General features: G+C 50.2%; 9 protein-coding genes across 9 annotated transcripts; 5 read left to right on the top strand and 4 right to left on the bottom strand.

Annotated features, from left to right (window-relative positions):
• Positions 1–389: 389 nt before the first annotated feature.
• N7469_004297 (ribose phosphate diphosphokinase subunit PRS5) lies at positions 390–1,865 on the bottom strand (the record flags this gene model as incomplete). The annotated part of the gene is made up of 3 exons (XM_056643217.1): positions 390–446; positions 509–832; positions 939–1,865. 3 exons carry the CDS (start codon positions 1,863–1,865, stop codon positions 390–392), a joined length of 1,308 nt encoding a protein of 435 aa, XP_056502629.1.
• Positions 1,866–2,326: 461 nt separating this feature from the next.
• Positions 2,327–2,839, top strand: N7469_004296 (uncharacterized protein; the record flags this gene model as incomplete). Its single annotated transcript, XM_056643216.1, has 3 exons — positions 2,327–2,342; positions 2,485–2,534; positions 2,708–2,839. The coding sequence occupies 3 exons, from the start codon at positions 2,327–2,329 to the stop codon at positions 2,837–2,839; spliced, it is 198 nt and encodes a 65-aa protein (XP_056502628.1).
• Positions 2,840–2,953: 114 nt separating this feature from the next.
• N7469_004295 (ubiquitin-like protein HUB1) lies at positions 2,954–3,678 on the bottom strand (the record flags this gene model as incomplete). Its single annotated transcript, XM_056643215.1, has 3 exons — positions 2,954–2,975; positions 3,042–3,180; positions 3,276–3,678. The coding sequence occupies 3 exons, from the start codon at positions 3,676–3,678 to the stop codon at positions 2,954–2,956; spliced, it is 564 nt and encodes a 187-aa protein (XP_056502627.1).
• A 245-nt stretch (positions 3,679–3,923) lies between these two features.
• Positions 3,924–4,661, top strand: N7469_004294 (PIG-H family GPI synthesis protein; the record flags this gene model as incomplete). Its single annotated transcript, XM_056643214.1, has 3 exons — positions 3,924–4,257; positions 4,323–4,525; positions 4,584–4,661. The coding sequence occupies 3 exons, from the start codon at positions 3,924–3,926 to the stop codon at positions 4,659–4,661; spliced, it is 615 nt and encodes a 204-aa protein (XP_056502626.1).
• A 113-nt stretch (positions 4,662–4,774) lies between these two features.
• N7469_004293 (pseudouridine synthase DEG1) lies at positions 4,775–6,601 on the bottom strand (the record flags this gene model as incomplete). Its single annotated transcript, XM_056643213.1, has 1 exon — positions 4,775–6,601. One exon carries the CDS (start codon positions 6,599–6,601, stop codon positions 4,775–4,777), a length of 1,827 nt encoding a protein of 608 aa, XP_056502625.1.
• A 603-nt stretch (positions 6,602–7,204) lies between these two features.
• N7469_004292 (uncharacterized protein) lies at positions 7,205–8,046 on the top strand (the record flags this gene model as incomplete). The annotated part of the gene is made up of 4 exons (XM_056643212.1): positions 7,205–7,293; positions 7,404–7,647; positions 7,710–7,829; positions 7,885–8,046. The coding sequence occupies 4 exons, from the start codon at positions 7,205–7,207 to the stop codon at positions 8,044–8,046; spliced, it is 615 nt and encodes a 204-aa protein (XP_056502624.1).
• Positions 8,047–8,852: 806 nt separating this feature from the next.
• Positions 8,853–9,909, bottom strand: rps0 (40S ribosomal protein uS2; the record flags this gene model as incomplete). Its single annotated transcript, XM_056643211.1, has 2 exons — positions 9,674–9,909; positions 8,853–9,591 (listed from the first exon to the last, which is right to left on the bottom strand). The coding sequence occupies exons 1-2, from the start codon at positions 9,841–9,843 to the stop codon at positions 8,853–8,855; spliced, it is 909 nt and encodes a 302-aa protein (XP_056502623.1). The 5' UTR covers positions 9,844–9,909.
• A 301-nt stretch (positions 9,910–10,210) lies between these two features.
• On the top strand, positions 10,211–11,191 carry N7469_004290 (mitochondrial 37S ribosomal protein uS15m; the record flags this gene model as incomplete). The annotated part of the gene is made up of 2 exons (XM_056643210.1): positions 10,211–10,256; positions 10,329–11,191. The coding sequence occupies 2 exons, from the start codon at positions 10,211–10,213 to the stop codon at positions 11,189–11,191; spliced, it is 909 nt and encodes a 302-aa protein (XP_056502622.1).
• A 905-nt stretch (positions 11,192–12,096) lies between these two features.
• On the top strand, positions 12,097–16,347 carry N7469_004289 (uncharacterized protein; the record flags this gene model as incomplete). Its single annotated transcript, XM_056643209.1, has 6 exons — positions 12,097–12,264; positions 12,317–12,664; positions 12,748–13,168; positions 13,219–14,316; positions 14,370–15,059; positions 15,179–16,347. The coding sequence occupies 6 exons, from the start codon at positions 12,097–12,099 to the stop codon at positions 16,345–16,347; spliced, it is 3,894 nt and encodes a 1,297-aa protein (XP_056502621.1).
• Between the last annotated feature and the right edge of the window lie 100 nt (positions 16,348–16,447).

Below are 16,447 nucleotides of genomic sequence, written 5' to 3'. Positions count from 1 at the left end.
GGTAGACAGAATTGATTTTGATTCGGGCCCATATGTGCAGGTGGCCGGCAGTAGCAGCAGCTACATAAAGAAAAAGAAAATGGCATCCCAGGAAGCAAGGATCTGAAAGCAGAACGAAGTCACACAAATACAAGGGCTCTCCGAGGCCAGCAAGTCTACTTTGACCATGTTTCTATATTGGAAGAAATTCAACACGGGAAAGGATCAGGGAAAAATTTCACGTCGACAACGCCCACAATAACATAAAAAGAAAAAGATGGATAAGAATAAGAAAAATAAAAGGCAGAAATTCGTTTCGAATGATAGCTTGGGAAAGGTCAGTCCCACAGCGTCATTTTTTTCGTTCGTTTTTAGAGAATATGTTCATCCATAAGAAAGACGGGGAATCCTCAATCATATTGAAACAGGACACTGATACTTTCACCGTGATGAACACGACGGATAGCCTAGTTGAAGCGGTCAGCAAATGTGGCGCCAGGGAGAACGCAATGCAACTCATGTGACTCACCTCGGCGAAAACGTGGCCGACCTCTAGCACCTCGAGCTTCGGGCATCGGCGCAAGTGATCACCCTGGTCCACGCTGTTGGTCACTACAACCTTGTCCAACGAGCTAGCATTGATACGGTCAATGGCGTCGCCGCTAAGGATACCATGGGTGACCAGAGCGTAGACTTGAGAGGCACCCTCCTTCTTCAGAAGCTTGGCGGCACGAGTGATTGTGTTAGATGTATCCGCCAGATCGTCAATCAGGATGGCTATACGATCCCGGACATCGCCAACAAGCATCATGGTAGCATTTTGGCGGTCTGTGATCTTTGTAGGACGACGTTCCTGTAAAGAAAAGGGGAAAGACGCAAGGGTTAGCCAGTCTCATCTTATTAAGAGGTATACTAGGTGGGTCTCTGGGAGGAAAAAGAAAGAAGGGTATGGAGCCTACCTTGTGAATGAGAGCAAATTCCATGCCCATTTGGTCCGCAATTGCGGTTGCGCGCTTGGCACCACCGGCGTCCGGGCTGACAATAACAGACTGCTTATAGTTGGGGATGTTGCGCTGGATGTAGTTTTTGAGGAGAGGACGGCCGTAGAGGTTGTCGACGGGGATATCAAAGTAGCCCTGATACTGGGGGTCGTGCAAATCCATGGTGATGATGTGATCGGCGCCAGCACAGGTGAGCAGGTCGGCGACCAGAGTACCGGCCTGCGCAACCCATTGCTTGTATCCGGGACGGGGTTGGAATGCATTGATCTTGGAGGAGTTGGAGGCCGATACGGTGCTTGCGGTATCCTCCGCACCTCCGTTTGTGGTGAGGGACTTGAGCGAGTCGGTAGTGTCGTTGCGCGGAAGCCCATTGGCGGGACGTCGTTTTACGGGACTGCCATTGCTATCTTCGATCTGGGCCTTGGCCAGACTCTTTTGAAGGCCATCGATGCCATTCATCAACCCGAGACCCTCGGGCTTGCCGGGACCCGGGGTAGGAGGGGTACTTTCGAAAGTGTAACCATTGTTGGGCCGGTTCGCCATAGATGACTTGACGAGGGGAGCTCCGGTCTTGTCATAAGGAATATCACTTTGGCGAGAGTAAGGGAAAAGTGGGAGAACGGCAGTAACTCGACGGGCAGAAGCAGTCTTGCAAGCGGAGATGGTGATGAGAAGCTCCAGCAAGTGATCATTGACCTTTCCGCCGCCGGATTGAATGATATAGACGTCTTTCTCACGAACAGACTCCTGGATTTCGACCCGGGTCTCGCCCACGGCAAACTTGGACAGCAGAACCTCCGCAGGTGGGATGCCCAGTACACCGCAGATGGATTCAGTCAGTTGCGGGTGAGAAGTTCCCCCGATGACAACAAGGTTGCGAACCATAACGTTTGATATATTCTTTTGTATTCTCGGGAATATTGGCGGCTTAGAGAGCAGATCGGTCAAGGTTTTGAGGGTAGAAGGTGGAGGAGACTTTTGGAGAAATCTGGCGGCGGGACAGAAAATCTGGGGAGCGATGTCGGAGAGTGAATAAAAACGCAAAGAGAGGAGAGAGATGTAAGAAATTGAGAGTGAAAGCGACTACCGCATTGCGGGGTGAAGAAGACGAAACTTGAATGCAGTTCAATAAGAGGAAGTACCCGGGCAAGAAAAGAAAATGATGAAGCTCGTGTGAGTCCCGCGATTCGAAAAAAAGCCTCTTTGGAGAGTGGAACAACTGCCGCACTCGAATTGGTTGCTTAATTTGTGGCCTGAGGTGTCATTCTACTGCATCGGGCTAGCGTGGAAGGGCAAGCCAGCCGCCCCGCAGAAAACGGCGACGCAATGCACGAAGATCCTTAGAGATGCTGAATGGTTGCAGTATGTATTCAATACTGCATTGTATGTATGTACAGTAGTATGAGGAAAGTAAATAAGACAGATCAACATCACACAAGCCCTTGCAGGATTTCATTTGGTTTCACAGCCTCTGAGCTCTCTCTTTCCTTTTTCCAAATCATAGGTTCCTACTATCTTGTCTGTTCCGATAAGTCCGTGGCATACCAACCCTTGGTATGATTCCCTATATTGAAGTTTAGTCCCTACGTAGCGGAAGTTATTGATGATTCTCTAGGAGGGTTAGTGAGTGGAGGATGATCGATCCTTCCCCTTGGATGAATCAAGGAATTGTCAAGACATCCTCGTTACGATGCTAATGAACTGCCATTAACCATTTATCCTAATAGCAAATGACTATTGCGGACATGGAGCGAGAGAAACACCGCATTCCATTTGTCGGTAGATACAGATATGTGCGTATTTACAGAGAAGATGTCAGTATGAATGATCTTGAAGAGAAAAAGGAGAAAAACGTTTAAAAGAAGAGTGAAATAATCCGCTCCATGCGCCTGGCCCGTAATAATTGAATTTTAAAAAAGGGGAGATCATTGCGTTGATCCAATCCTGCTTTTTGATCTGCTAATGGATTGCCATTAGTCGCCAGTACCGACCTCCCTAAGCAATTGTTAGTATCATCGTTGATCAAATAGTGTGGGGTTCTGGGGTAGCTTTAAGGCTCACAAGTCAAGTTGAACTCCATTGCTCACTCCGTAATCCTCCAACGTTAATTGATCCTTGAATGGGCGCTCGCCCTGTCGTTTAAGGAGAATTTCATGAGGTTCACGACCGATCCGTGCAGCTACTTGAGCTTTGAATAGTTCTAAACGAGCGTCAGTGGACTTTCCTGGGCTGTTTCCTGGTGCTCGCCAGTTTCCCGAATTATGCGCGGAAAGAAGAATATTGTGCTGGACTTACTGATTGGATCTGATGCCAAACATGGGATGGCAGCTTTCGTACCCAGACGATCGTTCACATGGACCACGATCATGGGCTCGGACGACTGGGGCGCAGCTGGCTTTTTCTCCTTCTTTTTCTTTTCCTTCTTTTCCTTCTTCTCGCGATCTTCCTGTGGGGCATCTTGGTCGTCACGTCGTCGGTCACGAGGTCCGTCTCTGTATCGCTCTCCATCACGATCTCTACGTGGTGAACGAGCCCGATCGCCTCGATCCCTATAGCCACGGTCTAGTCTGCGTTCGTCACCGCGATCATCGTCATCGCGTCTCTTTTCCTTCCATCGAAATCCTCCAGTCTTTTTTGGCCGGCCTCGCTCGCCATCATCCTGTCGACGAGGAGACCTACTGCGTGATCGGTCTCCCATGATCAAAGCTTCAGTGGGAGAAAGGTGAAATTGTTGCCCGACAGTACAGCTCCCGTCAACGGAGTCCTTCAGGAAATATATCACGTGAGATACGGTCGTGCAGATACCCACTATTCTTAGTGTGGACTAGCGTATATTTGGCTCCGATTTGAGCTCCGCGCAGGTCGTGGCAGCGCTACGAGCTCGTTTGGACTGCGATCGACTGTCAGTTTATACGCATTTCACCGTGATCTCCCGCTGTTGCGATGCCTGGTCACTTAAGGGTTCAGCGGCCGTCGCCGACGACCGTCAGCTTCACTGTTTCTAATGCGTCACCGCGCTCGAATTCCCCCGCAAAGATCCTCTTCGGAATCCAGATACTCATGCGCGCGCTCCTTTTTTGCTGCGTCATCATTGCTTTCACCGCACGAACCCGAAATTTGTTTTTCCTTCAGGGAAATAACATGGCTCAATGGCAGGCCATCTGGTCCAGCCCGGTTGGAGCTCATGTGTGCCACTTGGTGGACAGGTACAATCCCTGGGTCATAACGGTTGTTAGTGTACTAGTGATCTATTGCGTTTTCAAGAGAGGATACACCGGTATGTCACGAGAGATTGATCATAAATATTCTACTGTGGTATAATGTATTAACCCAAGTTTACAGAGGAATCACTTTTTGTAATACGGGGTTTTGGTATCCAGACCTCGACATCCTCCTCGACTTATCTGTCCTCGGCCGCAACAAGGTTCATTCCCACAACCCAGATTCAGGACATCGTTATCCATGAAGCCTTTAAAGGATTCGAGGTTCGCTTTTACTTGGCAGTAATAGTGGAGGGCGAGCCAGACGTTCTGGTTGTTTTCCCAGTAGGTCTTCTTTTCACATACTGCAATACTTTATAGGCTAACCAGATGGGGTTGCTAGCACTTATTACCAAAACGCGAGATCCTTGAAGAAGTATGGAGAGGATCTCGACGATGCCTATACGATGCAAAATCATAATTTGCCAGGACTATATATTTAACAATTCGATTTTCACACGGGCAAGGTGAACGCTTATTTTAATCATTGGGGTTGCTATGAGAGGGGTTTATCCAGTATTAGTATATACCACTCTATGATTGGGATACGCTCTTCTCAGCTTCTTCCTTTGCTGCCATCTTGCGCTGTTTCGAAGCCAGCCATCTGGCATTCTGGACGTCGACGGGCTCGTTCTTCGACTTCTTCATGACGGGTACATATTTCCCACCCGTACGAGAGTCGTCCGCGCCTTGCCAGACCTTTGCACCTCTATTCTGCTTCTTTCCAGCACCTTGCATGCCATCCATGTGTTCGAGCAAACCTTGGTCACCCTGGCTGACTGTGAGATCTAATAGAGCGCCTGCCAAGATCTCATCCATCTTGCGTTGTCTCCAGACGGTCCACAATCCGTCGACTACTCCCTTCAGTCCGAATTTGCTGTCGCCCTTTGCACTGCGGTTTTTGTTGAGTCTCTGGTCACCAGCATATACCCAGTCCAAGGCATCGTCTCGGCTTCCGGAGCTCTCGTCCGGGAATATGCAGTCCCACAGGACTAGTGGGGCATCAGAGGCCATCTCATATGCAGGCTTTCGTGGGGTTTTGACCACGTCCAATAAATCCGCGACGATTGATGGTGGTTCAAGTCCTTGTCCAACTAAGAACAAGATTGCAACCATATGGCGAACTTGATGCCACAGGAAGGCAGAACCATATAGGGTGAATGAGTACACCTGTGGAGGTGTATCCACGGAATTGTCCGAAGCCATATCCACATCCTGCGCGGAATCTTCATGCGGCTGGAATCCAGGTCGAGTCACATAGCCCAAAGGACTGGTCTTAGGATCAACGCGTTCAATGTCGGAACGGAAAATAATTCGCTCGAAATTTTTGATTTGCTTGCTAGTGTCCAGCTTGCAGAAGTTGCGGAAATCATGAGTACCCTCAAAAGACTTGGCCGCTTCACGCATAGCTTCGATATCGAGCCAGCCTTCGCGGTACTTCTCACGTGGACCCTGGCCATTTCCTGCTCGGTTAACAAATCCAAAGGGTCCCGGGGTAGGAGAAAATGCGGGTTGAGTGAAGAAGTAACGATATCTGCGTTCGCGGCAGGAGAAGCGGGCATCAAAGCCAGGAGGAGGATTTGGGCACCAGGCGAGGACCCTAATATCATCTGGTAGGACCCGGTTCAGGATTTGCACATATGAAATTTCGTCGGCGATATCGTCCCATTCTTGGTTAGTGGATTGCTCCACTTGCATCGCATCATTCTCAGTCTCTTGATCGGTAGTCTGTGCTTGAGGCTTAGGCTTTGGTCGAGCACTGCGGACCCTGACGCCCACAACTTGTCCAAATGCACTGACACCACGATCCGTCCTGCCCGCCTTTGAGTAATCACACCCATCCCAATGAATGCAGTATGGACGAAGCTCCCGTGGCTGGACATCATTCGGCTCGTCGTCAGAACTTGTCTCAGGAAGAATCAAACGTGTTCGTCGCATAGCCTTCCACAGAATCTCTTCAATCGTAGGAAGTGGTGTAGTGTTCCCATTCGTGTGTTCAAGGCCATTGTATCGCTGTCCAAGGTATGCGAATTTAAGCGCAATGAATCGCGTATTGTACTTGGACGGGTCAAAATCGCGATCCTCCTTAGGCGGTTGAGATGGCGCAGGCTTGTGGACAATATCATCGGGGGAGTGGGCTCTCTTCTTCCTTGGTTGGGCGACGGAGGATGGAGGGGCGGGAATCGCGGGCTCGTAGATGCCTTCTGCAATGGGAGCGCGTGACGAGTCTTGCGCCGGTGAAGCCGTAAATTGCGTGGTTTGCGAATGGAGCTGTCGCTCAAGCTCTGTGATCCGATGAATCAGGCTTGAATTTGACCAAGTTGTGTAGTCGGGGCGCCCCTCAGCACCGGTTTCCGCCATTATTTGCGGCGTGCGTGGACTGTTTTGGCTCAAAAGACGTGCTTGCGATTTGCTGATGTGTTGGGTTAAAATGCGCAGCGGAGACAAATTGATCGGTACTATCCTCCACATACCACCTCTGACGATTCGGAGAGAAACTTGTCTCGCTTAGTGTGGAGAATAGCTCGACTCTTCCTGCGAGAGAAATTTGAGGTTCCGCGGAGAGTTTGGTATTTGCTGTAATAATTCTGTATTGTATTGTAATTTATGCTCTGATCAGCTGGTTGTTTCAAAGCAACCATGTAAATTAGTGTAAGAAATAGATAAATCATGATATTGCAGTTTGAACCTTGAAGCTACAAACCACTCACAATAACCTACTAGCTCTGAATACCTCCAGAGCTATAGTGTTGTTGGATCTTGTGGAATTGGCCGCTTGGGGTGTTCAGGTGGTGCAGTTTTATATCTCGGGAGTTCTACTGATAGAATCCATGGAAGTTCAATCAACCGCCTTCCTGGCCATGACAGAGGATTCTCATTGCCGATACAGACAACTCACACCGAATGGCCTCTGAAGCCCCAGTCTTCCCGATCTAAGCTAAAAAGACGCAGAGAGGCAATAGCATGTCAGAAATAGAAGCCACAGAGCCCGAGGCCACAGTAACGTTGTTGCTCCTGGGCGACGCTGGGTGTGGAAAATCCACATTTTTATCGTTAGTCATGACCCCAAGCATTATAATATATTTCTTCAGAGAAGAAACTTTTCTCTCGCATCCTCAAATACTAAAGATAGATGCTGGTTCAAGAGTTAATGGTCGAATAGACGCCTAAAGAATGGCCGGCGCCCGTCACCATCACAGCCTGGGACGACAGTAGAAAGTGCACCCGAGCCTCTACGTGATAGCGACCAGCCATTTATCTACGACATTCGCTTTTCAAAGAAGAAGTTCACGCTCGAGCTCTATGACACTGCAAGTCCCAATCAACATTGGACGTCACTTCACCCCGACGTGGTGGTCATAGCGTTTGATATCTCCAATCGAGGGACACTAGACGGACTAAAAGCAGTGAGCAACTCTTTTATAAGGCAGTTTATATCATTGAAAGAGCTAATTGTATTTCCAAAAAGTGGCGCAACGACATAACTCGATACTTTCAACATGGTCATGGTGAACGCATCCCGGTTATGTTACTTGGATTGAAGCGAGATCTACGGACGGAAGGCGAGGGTATAATCTACCCACAGGAAGTAGGTGCATACCAAACAAAACAAATGGCGGTACTTGAACTAAACTTCATCAAAGACTTATCGTATTGCCCAAGAGCTCCGTTGTGATAGGTACGCCGAGTGTTCAGCTGTGACGGGCGAGTTGCTTGCGGAGACGTTTGAAGATCTGGCTCGAATGGCCGGAATGACCACCACATCAAAGGGTGGTCAAACTGCTGGTGGCTGCCTTATTCTCTAATCTCTCTTTCTAAATTTTGAATATGGAGATGTGCGTGGGTGATGGGAATTGCTTGACCAGCGTACGCGCTTGCAGGGCTAGACATGGTTGATCTACGTTGTTACGAAATGTATTAAGTGGCCTTGGAAGTAGAATATTGTAGCGCATCAAGTACCGACACACTCAACTCCCAATATCAAATACACAGGCGATGAGGCTTGTACATAATGCCCATTTAACCGGTCTGGTGTGTCTGATATAGCAGCCAATTACACTACATGCTTTACATAGGACTTGAAATACCGAGCACACCTTTTTCCGAATACTAGATTATACATACAGGGAGAAACCAAGGTAACGATTAAGTCCACCTCGTTGATTGACAGCACAGGGCTTTCCCCCAGTCACAAATGTGTGACTGGATATCTTTCCCTCATAAGCGCCAGTCAATGATTGACGTCGCTATTCCTCCCGGATGCGAAAACAAAAAATCACGAAGAGTGCTGGTAAATGAGACCACTGATGCAAAAAGATTGGAAAGTTCCCGGTGAAAAAAGCTCTTTTTTCTTCTGCTGTTTTTCAGTTTCTTTTGTTTTTGAACACTTGAACAGAAAGTAGGATAGACATGTCAAGGGGGATTTCGGGAGATATTTCAATTCCATTGTTGTAAATGGATGCGGTGAAAGAACAAACAAGAGCATTTTCCTTTTTCCCTGGTATCCTATTAGACACCAGATATCGTCACAACCATCCCGAATCGCCATGGCTTTTGGGGTTGATATAACTCTCCCCCCTTCAACGCCTAACCACATTACCGTCTAGCGCATTTACCACTTGGTCTCAGTGGTGGTGGTCTGGGTGGTCTCAGCAGCCCACTCGGTGGTCTGCTGAGTGGAGCTAGCGGCCCAGTCGGCACCGTCAGCCTCCCAGCTGGTGGCACCAACAGCGGCGGAGGCAGCGGCGAAGGCAGTGCCGGGAGCACCAGCACCGGGGGCGTTCACGTCCCAGTTGTCACCAGCGAAGCCGGACTCGACGGCACCAGCACCGATCTCCTCAGCGCCGGGGACCTTGGACTCATCGGCGATCTCCTTGTTCTCCTCGGCCTCAGGGTCACGGTAGAAGTACAGGTCGACAACGGTGTCCCACTCAGTCTCGCGGGTAGCGAGGGTACCGCGGAGACGGAGGATCTCACGGGCGAGCATCCACCAGACGAGACCGATGGAGTGACGACCCTTGTTGTTGGTGGGAATGGCAACATCGACGAAGTCGGTGGGGGAGTCAGTGTCGCAAAGGGCAATGACGGGGATGTTGACGTAAGAAGCCTCCTTGATGGCCTGGGCATCGGTGCGGGGGTCGGTCACAATGATGAGACGGGGCTCCTTGAAAGAGCGAGTGATGTAGTTGGTGAAGTTACCGGGGGTGAAACGACCAGCAATGGCGGTGGCACCAGTGTGGTGGGCGAACTTCAGGACGGCACGCTGACCGTAGGGACGGGCAGAGATAACACAGACATCGGCGGGGTTGTCAATGGCAGCGATGATACGGGCGGCCAGGACGATCTTCTCCCTATATTGTGACGCACGTTAGATCCTGTCGCCAATTGTTCCTATCGTGATGGAGCGGAATTTCCTGTTCCTTTGTAACCTACCAGGTCTTGCCAATGTTCAGGACGTTGACACCGTCGGGGCGGGTCTTCCACAGGTAGGGCTCCATGTGCACCTGAAGGTTCTTAGAACCCAGGTGGCACTGAGCGGCGAGGAGCATCTCAATGTCCTGCGAGGTAGGGTTGAAAACCGGGGGGAGCTGGGAGGGGGCCATGGTGGGCGATTGATTGATTGACGAGGTGGAAAAAGATCAATCGTCTGGCTCTTGTCGTGGAGATGAAAGAAATCAAAGGCGGAGTTCGCGAAATCCTCGCCGCGCTTCGGAAGAATTTCGCTTGCGCCATTGTGAGTGTTAGGGCTAGGGCAGCAAAGATTAGGTAATGATATCTCACCTTATATCTCAGGCATCTCGAAAAATCCACGTCGTAAGGCATTAATATTTAGCCTCAGGCAGAAAGACCAAAGCGGACTAGCGTCTCTCTGTCGTCGGACCGTAAGATTTCCCGGCCAAAAGCTGGGAGTCGCGGAAGAACTTCTACTGCGCTGTTCGGAGAGCCAGCCGTTGATTGCATCTGTTCATAATGCCGCCTCGTTTGTTATTTCAGCCTTCAGTGAAGGCTTTTGCCGGTAAGATACTCACTGGAAACTTATTGTACACCCAATTGCACGAGTACACAGTCTGATTAATTCTTGTCACAGGATCAATCTCTGGCCAGAGTCCGTTGGTTTCATTGTCGCACGCAACCAGGTCGACCGTGAGAGCAGCATCCACCAAATCCAAACCCCAACAGAAAACCACAGACTTTTTCCGAGCCTCACAGGCGCGCCAACGAAAGGCGGCCAACATCTCCCGCCAGAAGGTCCTCCAGGCGGAACGGGAGGCCTCACTTGGTGATCCTGTGGAAAGTCAACCAACACCGTTCATCCAAGAACTACAAGCCATCCAGAGTGGCACACAAATTGCTTCAAACACAGACCTCAATTACTACCTCAAATCCGACGAGTTGAGCGGCGCGTTCGAATTCTCGAAGGACCTGACCGAGCCACTTCAAAACCCAGACCGTGACACTGCAGACCCTCAAGCCGAAAAGGAGATCACCGAGTTGCATAATCAACAGCACAAGAATGCAGAGGAAGCTATCAAGCGCATCGTGAATCTCAACAATGGCAATACCAAAGACCGTCTTCGATTGATTGTCCAAAAGTGCATTGAGCAGTTTGGCCGACACACCACCGATACTGTTCTACCCCCGAAGCCTGCCAGTGTTCAACAAGAGTCTGCCACCAATCATCTCGAGAAAGTACCCCGTGTTGGACCCGATACTGGCTCCCCTGAGGTTCAGGTGGCCATTCTCACCGCTAAGATCTTGAATCTTTCCCGACACTTGCAGTCTTCCAATAAGGACAAACACAACAGACGGAATCTTCAGATTCTTGTTCACAAACGACAGAAGCTACTTCAATATGTTCGTCGGAAGGAGCGTGGTGGCCCTAGATGGCAGAACTTGATGGAGACCCTTGGCCTTTCCGAGGCTGCATGGAAGGGAGAAATCTGCCTTTAAGGTCTTCCTGGTATTCATGGACATGGTACACCCGACTTTCCGTCCTTTCGTACTTCAATTAGACCGTTCAGCGTGGTCCCTTGGATGCGAGTTGACACTCAGTATAAGCAAAACAAATTTCCTCATCCGAACCGTTCACCTTTTGATCTAACGGCCGGTGTCTATGTATAAATAGCATTGTATTTTTTCTATCTATTCTTTTTTTTTGCGCCATTATTATACTAGTGTACTCAAATTATTGCAATATCTGTTGCAGTACGGAAAATCTGCCCTATGACCATCTATTTTGTTCGCTAAAGCCAGGAATGGATCATCTGTGGGTGGCCGTCTAATGAATCACCTCTTAGAACATTTTCATCTTTTTCGACAGTGAATTGGATCTTGTGTTTTCTACGAACTTACCAGAAATGCACCTATTGAATCTTTGCAGTGATGAGTTGCAGGCGTAAGGATCTACTATGTGCATAAGTCAGAAGGCGGTCAAGCACGTAGTTGTACAAAGAATAATATTCTGCCCGACTCATCATCGGAAGCCGCGAGAAATCGAAGCTTCGAACTATCCGCGCTTGCCAGTTGCGCGTAGCGATCGCACCTTCCTCGAGAGCGCGATTGATTCTTGCGTTGCGCCTTCCAGTTCCGGTACTGCGAAACACGGTTTGTTTACGCAATAATTCCCTGAACATAAACACTCGACAACAACACGCTCTTCTTTTCTTCTCTTCCTCTCTTCTCACCACCCTTCCACCATCATTCCCTACCGTTTACAAACCTCTTTCTTTCAAGTTGTTGGTCTTCGTTCATGACAATATTCTCAACTATCATACAGTCATAACACCAGTTCCTGCTTGCCTGTAGCTGGCGTGTCACCATGCGCACCCGCTCCAAGCCACTCTCCCCCAGCTCCTATGTGTCGCTTGACGACATTCCCCCGCCGCCGTCGTGCCACTCGAAGTGCCTCTGCCCAACCGCAAGATCAAGATACTCAAGATGTGCAGACTGCAGATTCGAAGCCTGCTTCAACGGCCCCAAAAACTCGTGGCAAAAAGAAGGCTCCTTCCACCCGTGGCAGAAAAGTAAGTGAACATGGAGGGCTTAGCAAGAACCCCGACTGACAGCTGGGATCAGAAATCTGTCCGCCATTCGACTAAACCAGTTACTGCTGAGTCTGAGCAGCATCATGGTGATTCTGCAGGTGCTGCTTCTGGAGATCCTGCCAGCAATGGTGGCTCGACCAGCCAATCTCAGGACACTGAAGTTTACCAGCCAACCGTCAACTCATTTGAACAAACTACGTCTGTCCTTCCATCTGTCGAGCCAAATGAGATCGATGGCGCCGAAATCTCTGGCGATGCCGACAACTGTGAGTTGCAAAGTGTCTTTCCTCAAAATTCTCCTACTGGATTATTGTTTTCTCAACCTTCCCCCGTTGGATTTGGTCCTGCTCGCAAGTTCTGTCGATCTCCCTGCTATGGAGTCACTTTCCCACGAAGTCTTTCCCCCCTGGCCCTCTTCATGTACCTTCGACTTCCGAAAAGCTGGTTTCTTCCCAACTTCAGCCGAGGCTTACCAATTTTGGTGAATCCTTCTCGGATTGGATGAACTCGGATTCGGTCATAACTCCCGAGTCTCCTGCAATGAAATCTCACTCCTTGCAACTCGAGCCTTGCCTGAGTGAACCGGACGACCGTCTCACCCAAGAAGAGTTGATTTGGTGTATGACTGAGCCAGTCCGTCCCGAACCGCCTCGTACTGGTTTCCCTTACATTCCCCGGGGAGGCTCTATGCCTCGTCCCGAATCCCCACTTAGGGAAGGGGAAACGCAGTGGGAAAGAGACAATCGCGAGCTCGAGCGCATTTTCTTAAAGGATGTCGAACGCAGAGACCTCACACGGAAGAAACACGAGAACATGGCCTCTGAGCTTAAGCGTAAACGTCAAGAGGAGCTTGATCTAGCAGAGGAAAATGAGCGTTCTTGTCGTCGTCGTATTGCACGGACGAAAGAAAAGACCGTTTTTACGACGCAAAAGATTCTTCGCCTGAGCTTGAGACTCGTTCTTCTGAATTTGAGACTCGCTTAGATGATGTTGAATCGTCGGAAGATCTACGAGCCCGTGTGTATGACTCGGAGCATTCTTCACCTGAGCTTGAGTCTCGTTCTTCTGAACTTGAGACTCGTTTGGGTGATACCGAAATGTCGGAGGGCGTAGAGAATCGATTGAATGACCCGGAATGTCTTTCATTGGAGCTTGAGACTCGTTCTTCTGAACTCGAGACTCGCTCGAATGAGTCTGATGTTTGTTCATCGCATTCGAAGCCCTTTTCATCTGGACCTGCGGCTTCTGTTGGCGAACCAGAGACGACTTCATATGGAACCACCATTCCTTTCAAACGGCCTGGACTTCTCAGACGCATCGCAAGCTTCACACGTCGCTTTACTCGTTACCCCAAGTTTCGCTCAGTGCCGTCTTCCCTTCGGGCTCCCCGCTGGACCTCTACAAGCCCACATTCCCCATGCGACGGATACGAAATTCGCTATTCTAACCTGGATAATTTGCTGATGAATGCCCCATCCCAAACAGATGTAAAATGGGCCCCCCTCGGACCGCAACGCAAGTTCCCCAAAGCCAAGGCGTACGATATTTTGAGCCCTTCAAACAGCCCATCGAGTCTCAACCGGGTAGAGAAATCTATCAAGACAACGCCGATCCGCCGAACCCGCCTTTCTTACGCTGCTATCTCTCGTCGCCGTCGAAGCGAGGCAAGCGGTCGCATTGATCGGACCTTGTACCGTCTACCCGAGCTTTTGTCTCAGAATGAGGCCGATGGAGGTGTGTCTGATTCAACTAATCTAACCACACGCCCACCTCCACAAGCTAGTACTCCTATGACAAACCCAGGAGCTGCCAGCCTTCACTTGACCCATGATGATGCTTTAGTTACTGGAAGCCCCTCGAAACCAGGTAATGCACCAACTGAGGTGAATGCCTCTGCAGAAAGGTCCCATCAAGCAGAGTCACCTTCTTCCCCTGGCTTTGTGAAATGGGCGTTCAACCAAGTATCCAGACGATGGACCAACATCCGCGACCGGTACGCTGGTAGTACGCCCACAACAGCAGAAAGTCCTGGTACGTAATTTTCTCTTGACACTTCCGGAAAGGATACTAATATGGTGTTCCAGCCGTCCACTCGGACAGCACCCCGGCAACTCCTTCCCGGTCAACCCTGTCCGTTGTGCCTAATACCGACGGCCCATCTTCAAAGACCCGAGCACTCACCTCGGCCGCCTCGCCTGCAAACAGGTTGACCCGGTCCGTGTCGCTCTATTCGAGTGGCCTTGACCCAGAGCTCAAGGCCCATTGCTATGGTCGCCAGGATTCAAGAAAGCCTTCAGAAAAGCGTAAGCGAGAGGTGACACCTCCTTCTCCCGTCCTTACTTCCAAACCAAAGGCACGTGGCTTTTGCCTGGACGATGATTTTTTTACCTACACCGAGGAGGAATACGCTGCTCAGGAACTCTACGAAGCTGAGCAGCGAAAGCGCCAGGCCGAAGAGGCAGAGAATGCGGAAGCTGGCGCTCCATCTGCTAAGAAGATCAAGGTCGATCCTCCAAAACAGCCAACCCGCCGTCAGCCTGCTAAGAACCGTTCACCCACGAAGAGATCTTCTGCAACTTTGTCGCCTTCACAGCAACCTGGATTCCGCCCCAACTCTCGGAGAACTTATGCGGTACCGGACCTGGAGACGATTGATTCCAGTCGTTTGATCTCTGAGGCCGATCTCCCTCGAAGCTCACCTCATCCACATGACCGACCTCAGATCTCCGGAGAATCGAACACAACGCTTCCAGGTCTCAGTCACGAACCGATTGGTGAGTCCCCCAGTTGCCGAACCTTTTCTTGATCATTCCCTCCCCTCCTCTCCACCGCGGAGAGTAGAGGGCCCAATTAAAATTACAAATCCCTCAGGGACATTTGAAGTTCCCTACAGCTCGTCGCCTCCCTCCTCTCCCCCCAGGTGGCTCTACGGAAGAGCCCAACCAGGACAATGAGTTCATCCAAAACCCTCATGCTGACTTTCATACTCAAGCCTTGGGATCCCTCCATCAAGGCCCCCAGACCAATTCGCAGGGTTCCCAGGCAGCTACTCCGCAATCCAATCCACTTCAGGTCGATCCGGCTGAGGAAGAAACGAGTCGTCTTGCAGAAAGGTTCTTCGCTGAGAAAGACAAGATCGACGCCGAGAGAGAAAATACTCGTCTTGAAAATGAAAAATCCAACAATACTGGTAGGTGGAAAAATTCAGGTTTCAATCCCGGGAATCTGGAGATGTTGCGCAGAAGGAGAATGGAGCTCTACCGAGGTTACAAGGCACAAAAGAAGAGCGAAACTGCTGTTTATTCGGACTTGCTTTCTAGTCCTCGGATTTCTGGCGAAGATGACCTCCTTCCACCTAATTCCGTTGAAACTGGATCGCGACAAGAAACCAGCGAAATCGGTAGAAATCACCCAGGAGATCCCATGGCCCGAACATCTCCTCCCCCAGACTCTTTGGACGATCCCCCAGATGCCGTTGTGCACTTTAACCCGAACGGTACCCTTGCTGACCATGAAAAAACAGCGGCCGAGCCAGAAGACGCGTCGCCGCTGACTCGCGCTCGCACCAAGGCCGAACAATTCAAGCCTAAGACCCCGAGCCGTCTCCGCGAAGCGCACCGATTTTCTTCCAGCATGACACGTACCTCGCCCTTTTCCCAGCCCGACATCAACTCTCCAACCATCGATCGCCAAGGAACTTCTCTTCTCCAGCAAGATGCGACTTCTCAGGCTCCAGGTCTTCAAGAAACTGAGCACCCCCCAGCCTTCCGCACCCTTGAAGAAATCAAGGAGGTATGTGACGCCGATTGGCTGCTTGAGCAATGCCCCAGTGGGGATCTTCGCCAGTTGAAATGGCCGAAGAAGATCAGCCTTGTTGACCAACTCCACTCTCATGGGGTTCATCTTACCCCGGAAGAACTCGCCGAGGTGGACGAGTCTTGGAATGACCCCGAGCGGCGCAAGATGGAAATGGATGCAATGCGAACTGTGTGGGCGACGGCCGCGAGAAAGCCCCTAGGTGCTCCTGTTGACTGGTCGGCATGGAATAAGCTACCCCAGTAGTCGACTGGCCGGCTGTCCTTCCTACATATCCCAGAATATGTATCATTTAAACAATTTGTATCGACTGTTTGTGTGCACTGATTTATTCCATGACTGATGA

This window comes from Penicillium citrinum, assembly GCF_028827155.1.
Source record: "Penicillium citrinum strain IBT 23319 chromosome Unknown utg000003l:1.0-4596430.0:1.0-4598250.0, whole genome shotgun sequence".
Taxonomy (NCBI): Eukaryota; Fungi; Ascomycota; class Eurotiomycetes; order Eurotiales; family Aspergillaceae; genus Penicillium; species Penicillium citrinum.
The sequence above is the reverse complement of the archived record's forward strand: the minus strand, read 5'-3'. Positions and strand labels throughout refer to the sequence as shown.